The sequence below is a fragment of the Caretta caretta genome, chromosome 1 (genome assembly GCF_965140235.1).
Source record: "Caretta caretta isolate rCarCar2 chromosome 1, rCarCar1.hap1, whole genome shotgun sequence".
Taxonomy (NCBI): domain Eukaryota; kingdom Metazoa; phylum Chordata; order Testudines; family Cheloniidae; genus Caretta; species Caretta caretta.
In genome coordinates this window covers 133,010,909-133,032,115 of record NC_134206.1, presented here as the reverse complement: position 1 = coordinate 133,032,115, position 21,207 = coordinate 133,010,909, and the positions used below count along the sequence as shown (strand labels likewise).

The window sequence follows — 21,207 nt, the reverse complement described above, 5'->3', positions numbered from 1 at the left end:
GACTGGTTTATGAATGTTATAATTCTTGACATCTGATTTGTGTCCATTTATTCTTTTACGTAGAGACTGTCCAGTTTGACCAATGTACATGGCAGAGGGGCATTGCTGGCACATGATGGCATATATCACATTGGTGGATGTGCAGGTGAATGAGCCTCTGATAGTGTGGCTGATGTTATTAGGCCCTGTGATGGTGTCCCCTGAATAGATATGTGGGCACAATTGGCAACGGGCTTTGTTGCAAGGATAAGTTCCTGGGTTAGTGGTTCTGTTGTGTGGTATGTGGTTGTTGGTGAGTATTTGCTTCAGGTTGCGGGGCTGTCTGTAGGCAAGGACTGGCCTGTCTCCCAAGACTTGTGAGAGTGTTGGGTCATCCTTTAGGATAGGTTGTAGATCCTTAATAATGCGTTGGAGGGGTTTTAGTTGGGGGCTGAAGGTGACCGCTAGTGGCGTTCTGTTATTTTCTTTGTTGGGCCTGTCTTGTAGTAGGTAACTTCTGGGAACTCTTCAGAAGTTATTACAAATTGAAGAGTTATGGGAAAAAGAAGGAATTTCAGGATTAATCACCCTACCCGGAATTCCATGAGGTGAGGTAGAGAAGTAGATTCATAGATTTTATGGTCAGATTGGACCCATTATGGTAATCTAGTCTAACCTGCTGCATATAAAATACATGCCATAAACCTCACCCAATAATATTTGTACCAAGACTATAACTTCTGTTTGAGCTATTGCATATCTTTTAGAAAGATATCCAGTCTTGATTTAAAGATTTCAAGCGATACAGAATAGACCACATCTCTAAGTAAATTGTTGCAATGGTTGATTACCCTCACTATTAAAAATGTGTACCTTACTTCTAGTCTGAATTTCTCTAGCTTCATTATGCCTGTTTCTGCTAGATTAAAGTGCTATTATCAGAAATCTCTTCCCCATGTAAGTATTTGTAGGCAGTGACCACCCGTCTCTTGGGTCAAGACTGAGCTTCTTAAACCTCTCACTAGTAGGAATGTTTTTCAGATCTCATATTATTTTGTAGCTCTTTTAAAGCCTTTGTAATTTTTCCATTTTTTTTTAAAGTCTGGACATCAGAATTGAACATAATATTCCAGTAATGGGCTTACTAATGCCATATACAGTGGTAATATCCCCACCCTACTCTTATTTGATCTTCCCCTGCTTATACATCCAATAATTGTGTTCTCTTTCTTAGCTACATCACACAGGGAGATCACGTTCCATTAGTGATCTTCCTTGCCCCCTAAATTCTTTTCAGTGTCACTGTATTCCAGAATACAGGCCCCATCTTTGAAGCATGAACACCTACATCCTTTGTTTCAGACGTATAACCTTGAATTTTTCTGTATTAAAACTGAAACACCTGTTGTTTAAATGAGCCCACCTCACCAAGTTATCCAGATCAGTGTGTAAAACTGACCTGACCACATCCTTATTTACCACTTCACCAATTTTCAGGTCATCTGCAAATTTTATCTTTTCTTCCAGATCATTGATAAAAAAAGATCTTGAACATTGGTCCAAGAACAGATCCCCATGGAACCTGACAAGAAACACGCCAGTTGCATGAATATGCCATATGTATAACTTCTTTTTGAGCTGAAATTAGTTAACCAGTTTTTCAACTATCTGGTATGGGCTACACTGATTTTCTGTAGTGCTAATTTTTTACTCCCAAAGAATCTCATGTGGGAGTAAGTCAAACGCCTTACAGAAGTCTAAATACATTTTGTCAACATAGTTACCTTTGTCAACCAAATTTGTAATCGCATCAAAAATTATATCAAGTTTTTTGACAAGACCTGTTGTCCATAAAACCACGTTGACTGACATTAGTTATGATTCCATGCTTTAATTCTTTAGTGATTGTGTCCCTTATCAGCCTTTCCATGAGTTTACCAGGATCAATGTGAGACTAAATGGTTTATAGTTACCTGGATCATCCCATTTGCCCTTTTAAAATATTGGCACAAGATTCACTTTTTTCCATTCCTTTGGAACTTTCCCAGTAATCCAAAATTTATTAAAAATTAACAATAATGGTTAAGAGAGATCTTCAATCAATTCTTTTAATTCTCTTGGGTACAAGCTTTCCGGTCTAGTAAGGTATTAAGCAAGAGAAAGTAACCTTTGAGGTTTATTGATGAATTTTTCAACTTTAAAAGGCTTGAACTTCCTCCATAATCATGTCATTAGAGTATTTTCATGAGGAAGTGCACAGTACCTACAGGTACCTTTGCCATGACAATGTTTGAATTAACCTCAAGCAACCTGCTGCCTCACAGCTGTGAAATATTTGTAACGATCCAGGAATATTTCTGCTTTATATGGCTTTGCCTACTTGTCTTGTGAGTGATTCCTTTTGTCTTTTCCCCCTACTCACACACATTTTAAGGGCAAAAGCTTAGAATTCTCACAAGAGAACATTAAAGGAGAGAAAAGGAAAATTGAGCACCTGTTTTCTTTTTAAATTACTCTGATGTTGCTATTTGATTTATATTCTTGATGTTTTGTGAGCTGGGTGGATGCTCACATTCCAACATACAATACCATTGATGGAAATCTAGAAAATTCCTGGTTTTGCAGACTCCATCAACTGTAGATGACTGAACTCAAACTATATTACAAAAACCCACAGGATATCAAATTTACAATCATTAGAAACTCTTGTTTAGACATTTTTAATTTACTATCTCGTCTTTCTATATTGTTTATGCTAGAAGGTGGCAAAGCATCTTACAAGCTGAGATTTCTTTATCTGTGTTACAAAAAATACAAATTTAAAACTCCATAAGGGAAAAGAGCATAAGCATGGCTCAGAAAGTCAATACCAATTGTATAGTACATGCTTCTTAAAAAACAGATCTGCTGGCACAGCATTACTTGCAGTTTCCTTTTACTGTACAACATTGTACCTGTACACAACTGGGTCAGATACTTCTACTAGGACTATGCATAGTGTCCAGGCCCAAATGGTTTGGTTTGAGCTAGTTTTTCCTTTAAATTATTAGTGCCAACTTCTGTTCTCAACTATATAATTTATATATGGAATAAATCCAGTGATGTCAGTGGAGTTACTCTATATTTACTCTCACGCATAATAAAGTTAGGGAAATATAGCTTTCTATGTCAAATAAAAGTATATGAAGTAGAAACACAATGGTTTCCCCCCCAGTAAATGGCTAAAAAATACTGGAAAACAGTGGAGGAAAAAATCCAGAAGAGCCTTATTCCACCATTGTTTCGATCTTGCCATTCATCGGGAGGTCCATAAAGTTTCCTTTTGAATCATTCCACAGCATCAGTGTGAGTATTGCGGGCGAGCAGGAAGGCGAAGACTGCCATCTTTGGTTTTTGCTGTCCCATAGGGGAAAACTATTGCACAACACGGTGATGTGGAATCATTTACATTAAAAACAATATATCAAGGCAAATATACAACAGAAAGTAATTTTAAGGATTCTAAGGTATGACTGTATCCTCTATGCACCTTTTTCAGATGTTCAAAAGCCTTTTAGAGTGAAACCCCAGTCAGCTTGTTTTTCAAAATGAAGTTTTAGATCAAATTTTATTTTTCTCAGCCCTTGCTTTCCATCACCAGATCACAGACAGCAGCCATGTCCAGTTCCAATGAGCCAGATGATTAGAGGGGAAACAGGCAGTGAGTGCTGTGCAGATGGGGGAAAGAAGGCTGGTGCTAGCCTCTCAGAGGGCCGAGTATACATAGAAATTCCAATGAAAGCCTCAATGAAATACATGATGGGATGACTAACAGGGGCACCTTGATCTCTCCAAACAGTGATCCAGATTTGAGTTTCCACTCCAAATAGATGCTGAGATTTTGATCCCATCTGCCTATTCTAATGGGGCCAGAAAGTTTTTTCCTAGAGCTGGTTTTTAAAAAAAAAGGACGTTTTGCTAAAATGTATGTTTTTTAAATTTTGAAATCCAACAATTTTCAGCTAACTCTGGTTATCTCTAGCCCGACGCAGAGACCAATTCTAGCCCCTGTTGGGACAGTGGGTGTCAGTTCCTGGACAATGCAGTTGCCCTACACATCAGCAAAGCAGCATTCCTAGCGGCTGGTGTTAGCTAGGAAGTGGACGCAGGCTGGGAAAAAGAAAATGGATCCTCTAAAATTAAACATCAATTTGAAGGTATCTTTTAAAAGCACAGATTACAGTTTTACTCCAGAAGACCCTCCTATGTTTGAAAAGAGAGCGGTCAGAAGAGCAGAGGGAAGGGAAGACAAGGACAGAGTTCCCCTTGCACCATTAGATTCATATACAGAGTGACATTGATTAAGCACAAAGATCAGATATTTACACACACAAATAACCATTTCGAAATGTACTTATCTGCAGCCCAATGAAAAGCTTATTTACAGAAAATCTCACTTCATTTGACATTTGACTAAAATATTCTTAAGTGGCTAAAAAACCCCAAGGGATTAAGTAATTGTGCTTTGTGCATAGGCTGCCAAAAATTACTTTGGCTAGTATGATATAATTCTACTCGACATTGTTAACATAATGCTATTTATTTTCTTGTTTTGCCTAACTACAATATTTACTTTTGTACCTTTGTATATCTGCCCTATTACCATGGGGAATGGTTTCAAAGACGTGGTTTTGTGCAGAGAATATTTAGCCTGGGTTTTTCATTCTCTAATGCTCAATGCAATTTTGTTGACACAACACAATGCAATAAATTGGTTTTCTTCTCTCCCTCTCTCCATCTGTGATGCGTGTTCTGATGAAAGACAAGTAATTTACCTGACTCCTGGAGATAGCGATACACCAAGAAATTCACTTCGTCACTGGTTATGCTCATCTTAGCCCCACCTCAATATGATGAGGTTTACAAGAAGTGTGATCCACGCTCTGTTCAAAGAGGGGGAAGAAAACAGAAGAGGTTTTGTTCTATTTTGATTTACTATATTATTTGCTACCAGAACCGAGGAACATTATTTAAAGGGACACAGTTAATATTTTAAAGGCTAAAATATTTACATTTATTACAGTTGTGATTTAAACTGTATGTGAGAGATGCAAAGACAGCGTTGTTAAATGTTGAAAGTACTTTAGCTTTACTACAGTTCTCTTGGATACCTCCTTCAGTGTATGAGTACACTCTGATCAGCACTACTGGCAATTACAGTCAATGCATCGTATGCCACGCCACACCTAATCCTTTCCAGGCCAAACTTTATAATCTAGTTTTCTGCCTAGTGGTTTATCCATGTGAGAAACAGACAGTAACCTCAAAAAATAGCACAATGTTACTCAGAGAACTTAAATAAAATAGCAGTAAAATTACAAGCAACTCCAAAAAAAATAAAAGAACAAATAGTAAATGTATATTTATAGGGAGTTATGCAGAACACTTTGTGCAGAACAATGTATATGCACACATCTCTGCATAATAAAAAGTTGTAATGTCTCAAGTATTCGGTGGTTCATAAAGCACAAAAGTCAAGCTTGGATGATTTACTAAAATAACCATAACCTTTAAAAAGAAAGACAGCTTTGCATGACTAGTTTGGGTATACTTTGTGATAAAAAAAAGAAGCCGAATGCTATATATTAAGATGTTATTTTGTATTTGACTTTCTCTCTCTCTAAATCTCGATGACAATTTTTTTTTGTTCTGGCTTAGTTGGTTCAGAAAATTCACCATAACAGCTTTAAGTGAGCCTTACAGCTCTGACATCCACACCGAACACACAACCACCATGTAAAGGTTTGGAAGTAAGAGCATGCTTACACATTATAAATGAAGAATTTTGTAGGAGTCTGCTGTTTGTTTTAATTTCTCAAATGTCTCTTCTTGGCAGGCAGGATGGTCTTTGTTCACTGAAAACCTCTTCAGTAATTCCTGTTGCCTAGAGTAGCACCTGTTACTGTAGGCAGTGCTGATTAACTACAAGTTTCCCCCACTGATGATCTAAACCAGCAGGTCGTTCATGACTGTAACAGATGTCTTTGCATATTTATGTAAATAGAATTCTTCTTATGTCTTATATTCCCCTTCCCTGCTCTATTTCAGCAATGGCTCAGATGTTGTGTTTCCACCACAACCAATACCTTGGATCATTTAGCAGAAGTTCTTCTCAAGTATTTGGTTCTATATTACAGGTGTTTGCACCTCTCATGCAAAAGATAAAATACATAGTACGTTCTCCTCCTCCTCCTATGATTTTGTGCTTAAAGCACTGGTCTGGGATTCGGGCATCTAGGTTCAATTTCCATTATGCTACAGTCTCCCTGTGTGTCCCTCGGAAAGTCACTTGGTCTCCCTGTACCTCAAGTTCTTCCTCTATGAAGTAGGGGTAAAACTTCCCTATCCACAGCAATGTTGAGAGAATAAATTCATTACTATATGTGAGGAGGTCAGACACTAAGGTGATGGATATCATTGCAGACAGATAAATCTACCTTTGTAAACTACAGCATTTTGTATTTAATGGCAAAAATGCACATTAAGAGAGCACTTTTTACAAATCCCTATAAAGAGCCTACTTAAAAAAGGAGACCTTTAAATACAACTTTACTGCTGTCTACTAGCGTAAATAGTATTTGAATAATTCTGAATAATTCACCAAGCGTCCCTTTTGTATAATACTCTCAAAACACTCAAAGCCCCCAAAGACGTTATCGATGCCTGTTAAAGCCATTTTTAACTCCATCTATTTGATTACATATAAACATATATTCCTATCACAGATGTTCATTCCTACAGCAGTGATAGCAATAGTGTAAGAAACTGTGACAGCGCTGATTTAAAAAAAAAAACCCACCAACCCTTTTTTTAGTATCTTAAAAATAGCACTTTCATTTCCTTGGTGGTAGGAAAGATGGTAAAGTTAAAACCTCTTACAAAAATTCAGTTTCAGTGATGACGTACATTATGCTGCTTTGAGTATTATTAATAATATCTCAAGAAATTACAAGAGCTGCTCCTGGGATGCATCTTATTAGGTTGAGTTATTAGTATCATAATCTTTCCTCACACAGAGGTTTTTTTTTTTTTTTCCCAGACAACACCTTTGTTAAATGAATTAAAAGCCAGAGGAAATAAGTCTGACTGCAAAATAAAGAGTTTGGCAACCACAGAGAAAGCCTCCACAGCAGCTACCTTTCTCCCTTTTGTATTAGAATTCCAAGCACACTAAGTAGCTGGATTTATAATGCATTTTTCCTGAAGTCAGTGAACAGGAATTACTTTGACGTATGTGTCAGATCATATCTTTATACACATTGTTCCCATCCCATAAATAACCAGATGATCCCCGCTCATGCATTTAAGCTCTCCCCCTCCTGCAGATGCCAATGCAGCAATAAGATACACAACCACAGGCTCCATCCATCTGAAATGATCCAGAGATCTTGGCTCTGCCCCAGAGTAATCTATTCATCAGAAATTCAGCTGAGCCATGAAAGACTATACTAAATTTCATTAACCCTGCCTTTTGACTTCCTCCATCCCCACACAAAAAATACCCCAAACCTGATATCAGACTTTGGAAAAGATAGTCAGGAGGAGAGGAACATAATTGTCTCTTGAGTCGCTCTAAATCGGATTCAGGAACAAAGGAACAAAACAAAAAATCCTCCTCCACCCCCCCCAACACAATAAAACTCAGTCCATCTCTAAAATCCTGAGAAAACCTCCAGCTGAAAGCTGGGGTGGAGTGTTGTGCATGTGTGTGTGTGTGTAGTAACCAAATGTGTGTAGTAACCAAATGTTCTCCTCGCATTAGTGGAGATCAATATTGTCTAGATTAATACTCCTGCTCTCTCCTTTTTTTAAAGTATTGCTCAGAGACAACATTACTGTGCTTATGCCGCTGTTTCACATTTAAACTAAAGTGATAACATTTGAGTTCGCTGTGACATAATTAAGTTCACAACACACAACAACAGGCAGACGGTCAAAACACATCCAAGCTCTTTTTTACCTGAAACACCTTTTCTCATAACCAGTTACATGTTATGGAGGGTTTGATTAGTTTCAGCTATACACAGAAAAAAATGGGTCCTCATCCTGCACATATGCATGCCTGGGCTTAAAGTGAAGCATATGAGTAGCACCAATAAAGTCAACCAGACTAGTCATATACTTAAAATTAAGCCACAGTTTTGTTGACCCCACGCGTTTAAGAATAATGAGAGTGTGTTTGTAAGATCAGGGACTTACCTTGTATTATCAACAGGCAGGATTATTTAACTACCTTCAGTTATTTAAATTATAGAACTTAAAAGGGTGGTTATAATTTTTTTTCTTTTAAAGTGAGAGTTGGGGTAAACAAAGTACCAGGTTTGGGCCTTTTCTTTTCTCTCTTTTTCTCTCTGTTTTTTTAATCCTTAATTTGTATTTTACTCTTTTGTGGGATCCTGGAGGGCTGCACCCTTGCTCCAGGATGTGACCAGGGGGCAGCAGAGGCTGCCTGAAGAGAAGATTTGGGATTTGCATCTAGAAGCAGAGTCAGCAGCCTGTTAAGGGGGATGAGCGTAGGAGAAGCTAATCCTCCTTCCCCTTCAAAATATCCACAGTGATATTCACCTACATTGCCTCAAGCAGAAGAGAGATGAGCCAGCAGGTGAGAAGACCCACTAATATGGCCCCCTTCTATTTCCTTTCCCTTCTCTGATGGTGGCTAATCAGAGAGCCAAACGGCAGGGCTGAGGCAGTAGATAAGCTGGTCTGGCACTTGCATGGCTCATTGAGGGAGTATGGCAGCTCCAGGGTGCTTTGAATGCAAGCTGAACATGTTTAGCTCCACCGGGCTCTTCCTTCTCACTCCACACCCCTCTGTCTCTCATTAAGTGAGGTTATACTATTTATCTAGTCACCTAGTAGAATTGGTTGGGAAATGGCATTTTTCTGCATGGAAACTTTCAGTGACGCAACATATTTTTTCATTTTCTAAATCTTCCAAGGAAAATTCCAGATTTTCAACACAAATCTGAACACGAAAGAATTTCAGCCAAACATCAACATATTTTGATTTGGAAACTCTGCCTTAGTGCCTTATGGAGTCGAAGTTCAGGTGAATCCTGCTCCCATTCTCCTCTATAGGATAGGTTCCCAGGTCAAGCTACATCTCCCATGATGCACCACAGCCAGCAACACCCATGATGCTCCTCATCTCCTCTCTTGTAGGAGGGGAGGAAGTGCATCATGGGAAACAGCCTGGCCAGGACACCCATCCCATAGAAGAGAACGGGGTCTGACCCCCCCCCCCCCAAAAAAAAAACTCCCTTGATGCACTGCAGAATCTTATTCTAATAAAAATATTTTGGTTTTCTGGTGTTTGGTTTTTCAATGAAAAGCAACATTTCCTGTGGAAAGCAGCCACTTTTCATGAAAAAATTAGTCAACCCCCCAAATTTTCTATTGAAAAACAGTTTCAGCAGAAAATTTTCAACCAGCCCTATCATCTGTTTCTAGGCTGTCTGTAACCAGAGTGTCTAAACACAATAATCATTGATTAAGAATCAGCATCTTCCTCACCCAGAGGACGGCATTGTTTTTGTCCCATACTCTGCGTTTTTGCTCCTTGTCTGTCTTTCATTCCAGATTTCTCCTCTTGAATTGGAACCTTTATCCTGTTCCGCTCCCAGGAAGCCAGAATTTTTCGAGGGTAGGTAGTCTCGCTTTTTTGTCTCCCCCTTGCCACGTAGGCTGCTGCTGATTCAGGCAGATATAATTTAAGCCACCTTTTCTTTTTAAGTAGCTTCTGATAATAGAACAAGTCTGCCGATGACCAGGGGTCAAATTGGGAGAAGAAAAAAGAATGGCGATGTACTCTTTCCAAGCTACACTAAGGTGAGTTATCAAAATAAGATACCCTTCATCGTAGATTGTTACTTTATAGTATAGACTATGGACGCTCTCTGAGCTCCACTGAACTCGCCTCCTTCATGAGTCTGGAATATGCCCATGGCTTCTGCTGAACTTCTTGGACTTGGTTCCTTCTTGACAGGGGAAAAGAAATAACTGGTGGCATCTCCCACGTGCCACCCACTTGAGGCAGCAAAATGAGATGTTATTCACAGTAAATTGTGGAGTTCTCTGACTCTCCTTTCTTTTTTCCTCTGTGAGGAATTAAACAGATAACTACATTGATATTTAAATCATCATCATTGGCCATGTAAGTTAACACCTCAGTGATAGGAATGAAGAAGGTCAAACCTGTCAGAGCTATTGTTCCAGGCTCTCTGTTGGTTACACTCAGTTCCTATTTTTGAGGCTTTCTTCACAACCATATCCCCTAGCAACTTGTTTTTTGTTTTAAAATCAAAGTTGAGTTTCTGGAGAACAAGAGAAGATCTTCAAATAAGTGCTGGTGTGGTATACCCTTATGTACTGACTCAGTCAGGGTCCTCTCAGTGACACTTATAGCAGCTCAGTAGGGTCCTAGACCTCCAAGAGAAAAGAGATGGGGCTTTCAGGGATCCTAAATAGCCCAACATTAAGACTAGCTTTTTAAAAACACCAGGAATTATATTTACCTGAGTCTTCTATTTTTTGTTTTGTATTTTAAATGAGGGTGAACAAAAATAAATGAATAAAAATCCAGCTAGCAAGATTGAACTCATCTTCATAAAATTCTCACTGCCCACAATCACACATTTTCATAATTGGAAGCAACAACTATGTCTATAATGTATACAATTATTCCTGATAATCCCCGATATAAACAAGGAGTGGTCCAGCTCTGATACTGACATGTTGAAGTGTATCTTGTACAATTAGTCACTGAATCTGGACTCGGTTTTTTGAAGGAAAAGGAAGTGGAGGGAATGAGAGTGGGAATTAAATACTTAATGAAAATAAACCTCCACTTTGCCTTGAAGAGATCATTCCTGATGGTAGGAGTTAATGGGTCAGATCCTACAATCAAATTTGTGTGCGTAGACCACTACACTCACGCAAAGTCCCAGCAACTACAAGAGGACTCCCTGTGGGACTCAGGATCTATCCGTATGTATCTGAATGCAGGAGTAGAGTCATAGCACTCTGAAATATCGATAATGACATGCTTTGGGGCAGACTAATCTCTGATGTGCAGGACACATTCATTGCATACCTTTAAAAGTATCTGCAACTGTACAAGGTCCCTATTAGAACCGGGCGGGAAAGGATTTTCTGTTCTCAGAATTTGTGTGAGATTTTTGAAACATTTTCTTGTCTCAAATCAGGGTGAAAAGTCAAAAATCTCAAAAAAATTTGTGAACTGAAAGTAATAAAAAAAAAAATTGTTTGACTCAATTGAAATGTTTTGGTTTGATCATTTCAAGGTGTTTCATTTCCAATAATCTTGTAACTTTTAAAATATTTTAAAATATAAATTATTGTAAAATTCAAAATGAAATGTTGTTTCAAAAGAGGCAAAGTTGTGCACCACCAAGAGTAAAGCCCATCCCTCTATTTAGGATGTTACTGATGTATAACTTCCCCCCCATTTTTACACTTAAAACCTATTAGTTTGCTTGGTTTATTTTTCAGTCCTCAGCTAGTTTTCTTAATGACATCAGCCTCCAGCATTACAGTTCTAAGAGCTCAAGTGGATCTTTTCCAGCTCCCTCTGCTCTAAAGTGAAAAGGGTTTTTGCTGTATTGATCTTTCCTTCTTGGCACTTTGCTAAGAAAAAAAAAATACACCCTTCTTAATTAGTGGAATGGCGTTGTATTTCTTTCATGACCTACTTTGAAAAGAGGCAACTTCAATTAATTTGTTTTTTAAATATACAAAAATAACTTTAGTGTTTACATGCATACACTATATGAAGAGCTGTAGGAAACCAAGATAAAAGAAGGCTGATGGTAGCTCTAGGGCTCACAGATGAAATTAGCATCTGAAAATAAGGAGTATGGATTAGAGGCATTAAGAATTGACTATACTATTGTGTTTGAGTTGAGAACAGAGATATTGGGTGAAATCCTGGCACCACTGACAAGCAAAACTCCCATTTGACTTCAGCGGAGCCAGGATTTCACTCCTTATATGCACACGAACGGCTAGATTCACAAAAGGATTTAAGCACCTAACTGCCACCTTAGACACCTAAATCCCAGAATCAGGTCCCACTGGGATTCCCAAAATCCCCATTCAACTGCTGTCAAACTGTGTAGGCACGTGAACTCACTCAGCACCTTAATTTTTGCACTAAAAGTTCCCTAGGCTCCTATGCTTCTGCCTCTGGACCTATATTCCCTCCAATTTTTTACGTCCATGTGCGGAATGAAATTTGTTATATGCATCAATATGGAGGTGATGGGTGGCAGGGGGTGGGCTGAGGGGTTCGGAATGTGTGAGGGGGCTCAGGGTTGAGGCAGAGGGTTGGGGTGCAGGGAGGGGATGAGGGCTCTGGCTGGGGGTGCAGGCTCTAGGATGGGGCCACGGATGAGGGGTTTGGGGTGCAGACTGCCCCGGGGCTGCAGCGGGGAGTGAGGACTCCCCCCAGCCCTCTCTCACTGCAGCAGCACGGGGCCGGGGGAGGGGTGCCTCTCCCCGGCCACGGCAGCTCCCGTGGGGCGCCCCCTGACACAGACCTGCCATACCTTGGCAGGCACCTCCAGCTTTGTGGGCTGCCGGCCAAGTGGGCAACTTTGCAGGGGTGGCGGGGGGGATGACTCTGCCTTCCGCCCCCTGCACCCACAAGGGAGGCACTCACGGGTGGGTTCGAACTGCCCAGCCCCTATGGGATGGGTAAAACCACACTCAGCTGCATCAGCCACTGGAATTGTGCCCCCGGCCGAGCTCCATGCCTGGATACACATGGCCCATGGGCCACGCAGGGAATCAGCCTTTGCCCTCCCAAGCCCACCAGCTGGCTCGCAAGGCTGGGAAAGCTCAAGGGAGGACCTGGTGGGATGGGTGTCAGTGGCTGCGGGGGGCGGGGCAGCATGGCACTCCATCCCCAGGGGACGCAGTGGGTCATGGGGCGTTGGCTTGGGCACCTCCCGCTAACTCACAGTAGTTCATTAAACCCACCAGACAAGGTGGCTGCAGCACAATGGGCAGGGGGCGCTGCTTGGCTACGAGTTTTAATTTCGCTCCACTGCATGTGATCCTCCATCCCAGCCCCAGCAGCTCTGGCTGGGGCGCCTCTCCTGGCCTGTGTGGCCCTTGATAGCCTACTGCACGGCTTAGAGGGAACTTAGCTCTGGACATGTGCACTGCAGCCTCACTCTAGTTGTCTGGACACCTAAACTCCAGAGTGATACACGAACGAAGGAAAGGTAGGCGTTCCTCTGTCTATTTTCGTTCAGGGACAATATACCCTGAGTGTATAAGTGAATATTTAACTTTTATGTACATTTTTTCATCCATATTGAAAAAGCACATGTACTATTTAGCATTCAACTGCAAAAAATTCCAGTAGAAGCATGTTCGGTGTGATTTTTAGCATGACATACTCAAAGCTTGCCTACCGGATCAAGCCCCTATACAAAACGGCCACGGAAGGACCTCCCTCATAACTTTGAGCCCAGTGACTAGGACACTCATCTGCAATGAGTGAGATCCTTGGTTCAAGTCCCCACTCTACCTGAGGGAGGGGGCTGGCAGAGGAAAAGGATTTGAGCAGGAATCTACTGCTTCTGGTGAGTGCCCTAACCGTTAGGCTATTCTGATGTGGAGCTCCCTCAGTTTATCCTGTTGAAGCTGTTTCACTGTGAATAAATAATAAAAGAATCATGGGTCCAGAGAGAACACACATGAGAATGACACTGTAGCCTGTTCGTTAGAGCAGTCTCTTGGGGAGACCCAGGATCCAGTCCCCCTGCTCCAGTGCCTTTTTTATTTTACATTATTTATGCACAGTGTGATTGGATGTTTTTTAAATGATTGTTTTATTATAATATTATATTAATTTTATTATTATTATTATTTTATTATTACACCATGGTAAATGTTTTCTTTTCATTCTCTCATAGCTAAAAAATAACTGAAAGGATTGTGTTCTAAGTAAGTTAAAAAAACAAGCAAACAAAAATAACCTTCAGGCAAACAACAAACATGGAAAATTTCAATCCCCAAAATAAATATTTTGAGGAATGTGTGAAAGCACTAGTTTATAATGGAAACTATTTGGACCCTTAAATATGGCAGACACCATTTGATACCTACTATTTTCATAGAGATTGGGTAGGAATATAAATAAAGAGCTCTGTCTTCAAATATAACATTAGAAACATTTGGAGAGAGAGAAAGCATTTACTTATTTGATCAGCGGTAGATAAAAGCTGCCTATTATTTGTTAAAATGGATAATGTTAAGGGATTATCAATTTTAACTGCCGGAAGGACAACCAGTGCACAGAATAGGTGCCTATCAATGTAATAACATCAAACAAATACATGTATCAAGATATATTACTATCATTAAGCATTTCTAGCCTTCATTATTAATTCCATGTACTGGAGATGATCTGATCTCACTACTAGTTTTATATGACTTCACTAACATCACTCCTGATTTCCCATTGGGGTGAGATCAAAATTCAGCCAAGTGACAGGTTCATACTCACTTAGGCACAGCCTACTTATTTATCTGTCCTTGTCAAGGCAGGCAAGAGTGACAGTCCCTCCTTGCCATTCTAATATTCCAGACAGCTGCTTCTGAGGAGACTGTATGGGTGAAACAATAAGATTTATTTTCTATTTCTCTTCAAGTCAGGAAAACAGATAATTCCCTTCCAAAAGGGATCTCAGTAGAAGCTTCTAAGTAGATACTGATCAATACTGAATTTTGTTAATTAAGTTATATTTTCCATATGCAAAGAGCGAGACATTTCATACAATAACTTGGTCCAATGTATCCCGTCATATGGATTTTGCTTCAGACAGAAGACTGTGCACTGAATACATATTTATCCCTTTGAAATGTTCTTAGTTCTTAGAAAATCCAGACTGTTTAGTAAACTGGTTTCTTTCATCCATTTGTTAATCATGGTCTGATTTTCTCTAAGTATTTAAATAAAAAAAGATAATTCCCTCACAAAAACCACCATTAAAGCAGAACTGAGATTGAGACTGTATTGCCCCCCTAGTACTAAAGCTGGTAAACAAAACAAAACACACCCCATGCTTCAACTTCACAAACTGATGAATTTTGTAGTTAAGAGGGTGAAATCCTGGCTCCCCTGAAGCCAGTGAAAGTTTTATCGTTGACTTTAGTGAAGCCAGAATTTCACTCAGACTTCCAACAACATAGTTAACTTTACCCTTGTATCCCACCCTCCAGCTGGGACCCCCACCAGATGTTAAACAAAAGTTAAGTCTGACCTTTTAAGTGTATTCATTCCAATGGCATGACCTTTAGTTTTATGATACTAACACCCACATCCATGCTCCACTCATATATTGGGCTAGTGGGGGAGTGGAGAAGAAGTTCTCTGTAAGATTAGACTTTTTGGCTAATAGGGTGGTAAGTGATAGACAGCCTGGGCTGTACGTGAAAAGTCAGATGATGTGTGTCTGTGACCTCTAAAAGGAGGACTGACTGGAGTTTTGAGTCTGGCCCATTTACTGCAAGAGGTATACAGATCAATGCAGACAATGTGGGGATAGCAGAGATCCGTGGCCCATACTGTAATTGTACATTAGATGGTGTAGGGTGGAAAGGGTAAGACACTTGTCTCTGGCCTGTAGGTCAAAGATGAGCAGGCATATGGGGACAGATTTCAAGGGGTTTATGTTGTTTTCTTAGCTGCAGCGCCATTCAGTATGACTTTCCTTTATTCCTTGGATCTTTGGATAGCTGGACTGGGGAGTCAGGAGTTTTAAATTCTATTTTTTTTTTAATTCTTCATAATCTTTGCTGCATAAATTGGAGTTTTATTTTTATTTGATGTCTTCTAGTGGTGGTTTAACAATTATTGAAAGAAACTCTGCCAGTGACTATGTTCTTTGGACCCTTTTTTAGGCCTTTTATATATAATGCACCTGGAGAGGAAAGAGACAAAACACTAGAGGTTTGATGGCATCATCATCACAGCTTCAGATATAAATTGGAAAATATATGGTTGGGGGCACCATTGTGGAAAATTGCTTTGAATCCTACTTTCTATACACTTGTTGTACTAGAAGCTAAATTAGACTCTGACTCCCCAAGAATTTTTAAGATAGATATAACTGAAGTGTTTCAAGAAAATTTTCAAGCTGAATACTTATCTGGAAGAACTTTAATATATCATGATACCTATAAATGTTATAATTAAGAACTAGCTTAATTAACAGGAAAATATTTTACTGTAAAACAAAAAGCCTAGATGTTGAGAATAAAACTGAAGCTTTAAATCTATAAATATTGGGCTTGAGAGACATTATTAAATTCTGGAAAGTAATGAGGCTTAGAACTGTTATTCTTTCCCTGAGTATTGACAAGGTTTTAAGACTCTGACCTCCCCTCTGGTTTCTGCACCAATTTTTGTTGATTCTGGCAGAGCTGGAAGGCGGTATTCAGGGATTAGGAGAGGTACATGCATTGTTACAGCTGAGATTTTCAGAGGAATCTATGGGAGTGAGACTCCAAATCTCATTGAATTTCAGTGGGATTTGGGTGTCTAACTTCTTTGAAAATTCCAGCCTGCAGACTCAACAACCATAGTATTGTATGGGCAAAGAGTCCATTTATTCCCTAATCTGGATTGCAATTGGAGCTTGTTGGGAATTTTTTAACAAAACATTTTAATCAAAAAATGCCAGTTAGTTGAATTGAAACTTTTTGTGGGAAAAAAATGGCTTTCAACAAAACTTTCTCCATTCCGGGAAGGGCAGAGAGAGTGTTCTGCCTAATAGCCCAGTGGCTAGAGCACTCACTAGAGGTTTGAGAAACCCATATTCAAGTCTCTCTTCTGAGTCAGGTACAGGACCTGCATCTCCCACATCTCCAACAGCTCTAACCACCACACAACTGGCTATTCTGGGGTGTGTGTGTCTGTGTCTCCCTGGTTGTTTGAGAGACATTTTAAAAGGTCTCCATTTCATCCTGATGAGGAACGGAATAAATGTTTGAAATCTCAAAATTTTCATGGAACTGAAACACCATTTCCCACTCGATTTGCAATATCCAGTAACAAAGAAAATGGTTTGAGTAACTGAAGAATGACTTTTTGAATACTGGAGCAGTTCCAGTTTACTACTAGATTAGAGTTTTATTTGAAAGAGCGAAATGTTTTCAATAATAATACTTTGTATTTAGCCTTCCATTCAAATGTCTTAATGGACTTTACTAAAAATAACTACTAATTAAGCTTGGCAGTCCTCTTATGAAGTAAGGTTAAGTATTAAAATCCTCATTTTACATGGTCACATAGTAAGACTGTGGCAGAACCAAGAATGGAACTTCACATCTTCTGACTCACAGCCCTGTGTCTTCACCACAAACATATCCTTTTGTCAGTTCTCGATGAACTATGATGAAGCAAACAATTTTCTCGAGGCAGAGCTTAATATTTTAATGGGGAAGAGAAATAGAGGCAAATTATTTCTTAGAAGAAGCTTTTGCTCAGAACGTGCTCCTACTGGAATATTTGCAGTTGAGTACTAAATGGTATGTGTTGTTCTTTTTCAATATGGGTGAAAAAAATACATAAATGTTAAGCATTATTATTCATCCATTGTTTGCTTACAGATGAATTTGCATGAATCATTCCTCTCATAGATAGATTTTATGGGATAGATTGTTTACATCTCTTCCCCCCCTGTGCACCCCCCCCCCACTGCTAACACAAACTGAAGATTTTTGTTATAGAGGAAGTTGGCATCAACACCTGTAATTAAAGTTGACATACTTTTCATTAAAAGACCCTATTTTTTCACTTGCTTATAACATGACCAACTTTAACCATTCGGGCTGTAATGCTCCCTTCCAGGTGTCTGCCTTGGACTAAATGTTTCTGGGTGGCTTAAGCAAAAACAGTTTGGTCATTTCAAAAAAACAGATCAGGGGAAAAGATACAGATTTACTGATGTTTATACAAGTGTTCTGTTGAGACGCTCTAGCTGCTCCATGCTTTGGAGCAGGGGCGTAACATTTGCGAGAGGGTTCACTCTGGTGGCAGAGTGCCTTTTGCATTGCAGTGAAAATTCACCCAGAATTGGCTGAGTTAAAAACCTTTGACGATTACCATTTGTGCTTGCTCACCAGATGTCTATAAGAGGCTGGCAGCTAAATTTTCTGAATATTTTGTGTGCATTGAGCTTGCTCTGCTCCAGAGTTACAAGGTCTGGGGCTGAACCAGACTTTTCATTGAGGAGAAAGAAACAGTGCTGTGAATTAAATGCAGAAGGGGGTCTTGGAAAGAGACATGCTGTGGTGAAAGCAGCAGAGGTGAATAGTTACACATTGTTCAATTACCCACCCCAAAATGAAAACTTTTCATCAAATAAATGAAGACAAAATATTTCCAGATAAAAACTGAACATTTGATTTGCCTCATGGGGGTTTTACTTCAGGTACCTCATGACCCCTTTCTCTTCTACAGACAAGGCTCCATTGCAAGACTTCATCTCCCATGATACACTGCAGCGGCATTTCCAAATTCTTTGTTGTTCATTTATGGCTGAATTTTTTTGGTTACTTCATCAAAAAACAGAACACTATATATTTTTGTATAAGGATTAATGACTTTTCCTTGTCTCAGAAATTTAGTTTGAAAACACCACGAATTCTGAACCTTTAGCAATAGTGCATGCTGTTTGGAACAGCAGAAAAGAACACTAGCAAATGGTGATCCAAAGATGAACAAGTTTGGATTGCTAAATGTGTGATCATTTGAAAGGGTCACAGTCACAGTTGAAAGTGGAGTGGAGCCTTCCTCACTTATCACGCAGAAAGTTTTACACCAATCTGAAAAAAAACATATGATCTTCCATTTCAGTTAGCTGAACACTGAGCAATGTGTTTTCCCACTAGGAACTGGACTGAGACAACCAAGTCATTTCAAATACGCCACTGAAGAGCCATCACTTAAACTTTCATCCATCACTGGGCAAGATGTGAACTGGTGATCTAGAAGAGGGTCATTCTGTACCCTACCACTCGAGCCATTCAAGTCCACATATTATGTACCATAGAAGTAGAGATATTCTTGCTGCTTGGGATTTTCAAAAATGAGGCTCCTAACTCAATTCATAGACACCTAAACAAGTGGCCTGATTTTCACGAGTGCTGAGCACCTAGTAGCTCCCACTGACTTTTTGCCACCTGGCTTCGTGGTCCAGTGTTACTCTTCATGCCAAAGTTACTGTCCTGGGAAACATCAGTGAAGGAGGGGAAATAAGAGTACATCTTTTGTGTGAGCTCTGGCTCAGAATAATTAACATTTCTGTGACATCCAGAATGTAAAGGGGGCACTGGTGCAAACACCATGCTTTTTTAAAAAAATAAAAAATTAATAGGCAACCAACATGGTGGTCTGTGTTTCGGAATGGCCTTGGTCATCCAATGGAGAGTGTAAATAGATTTGAAGGTAATTATTAAAGGTCTTGTTCACAATTATTATTTCCTGTTTCAGTATATTCCTATTTTGTGGAGTGAAAGCAATGATCTTTCATTTTAAGAAACTCTGGAGACAAAAATAAAAATGTTCTGTAATGTCCATTTCATTTTGGGGCTAAGGATATTTTAAATCCACACCTGCATGTATAAAAGGCGTCATTTCATAAAATTTTTTTTAAATTTATTTTTTAAGCTTTTGGGTTTGTCACGACATCCTCAGTCATCTTAGTGAATACAGCCATGCAAATTTCATTTGGCAAGTAACCAGAATAAAGCAGTTGAGACTTTTTCAGAGTAATTATTTCAGCATATCTCATTGAAAGAAAAAAATCAGTCCATTCTTCACCAATAATATTTGTGTATTTTTTTTCTGGATGAAGCAAACTGTAAAACTTGGAAAAGGAAAGTTTGATGGAAGAATATATCCCTTTTACTGAAACAAAAAGGAACTTTTCATGACCTCACTCAATCAATAATAACGATCCAAGTGTAAGGGAAGTAAAGCATATGCCCCATTTTTGACTCTTTGTGTGTGTATGTAATGACAGACTTCCCCCCGAGGCTAGGGAAATAAGGGCTTATGTATTAATGAATACCACCCCCATTTAATAGTTCTATATTGCTTTTTATCTTCAAAATGCTCTACAAACATTAACTAATATGTCTGAGACATTTCTGTATAATTTTTTTTTGTTTTTATCATAGCAGAGTATGTCATGTTTATATTAAAATTCAATGCTTTGTTAACGGATACAGTTAAAAATGAATGAATCCCTTCTCCTCCAAAATAAGGAAATGTAATGCATCTGTGATTGACTAAAATTTAAAGCAAACATTTAGCAGATTCAACTAACTTTTTGATCATTTCACAGTTAGTAATAAATACAATGTCATTCTGATACACAATCAGCAAGGCCAGAAACAATCCTTATAATTTCATCTGATGTCAATAAGGTATACGATCATACAATTTACCAACAATGGTATTTTGTAAGCATGCCTTTTAGAAGATTTCTAGTAACCCATCTGTCACAAACTATTTAAAAGGATCAAAAACATTCACCCATGTGTCAGCACAGTTCCCTTTCCTCACCAGCCCTGTTTTCATCCGACATTCAGCCCTGAGTGATTTTGCATGCCATTACAGCAGTTTAAGAACACTGAAGGGCCCAGCTGCAGATATCTTCCCCAATGAACTTCTTTGAGCCTCCTGATAATTAGCACACTGGGTGGTTGATGTGCTCAGGGCAGAGGCCTCAAGAATTAGATAATCTCTAGTTGATTGATCTCTGCACTAAGGTTTATACTGTAGAACACAAAAAACAGAGGAGGTGGAGGGGAGAAAGACTTGGGGAGGAGGAGCAGAACAAATTAGCCCAAAAATGGAACTAGAAACAAGTTAACAAACATATCACTAAATCCAAGTAAGTCAAATAGTCCTATGACAGAGGATTCTGTCCCCTGTAAGAGGTAGTGGGGACCAGGGCCAATTACCCCTGCTCCAGGACTAAGCCCCTTCAAGGTTCCAGGAGTTCCAAAGCAGACAGGGGCCTAGGAAATAGCAGAAGATGATGCTGGGACAAAGAAAGTTGTCCTAGGGTAATACAGCACTTAGTGTCTGGAGGGAAAATCTCCAGACTACTGTTTTGTTAAGGGTGAGAAGACTTGTAGCGT

The 21,207-nt window shown here is 39.4% G+C and overlaps 1 protein-coding gene across 6 annotated transcripts in view; it reads right to left on the bottom strand.

Annotated features, from left to right (window-relative positions):
* TBL1X (transducin beta like 1 X-linked) overlaps window positions 1–21,207 on the bottom strand; it is a 255,936-nt gene that overhangs the window by 50,301 nt on the left and 184,428 nt on the right. For all 6 annotated transcript variants that reach the window (XM_048860439.2, XM_048860448.2, XM_048860419.2 and 3 more), the window contains one exon: window positions 4,794–4,901. In XM_048860439.2, the coding sequence (XP_048716396.1) occupies window positions 4,794–4,851 (58 nt within the window). In that variant the 5' untranslated portion in view covers window positions 4,852–4,901. The remainder of the gene's footprint in view (window positions 1–4,793; window positions 4,902–21,207) is intronic.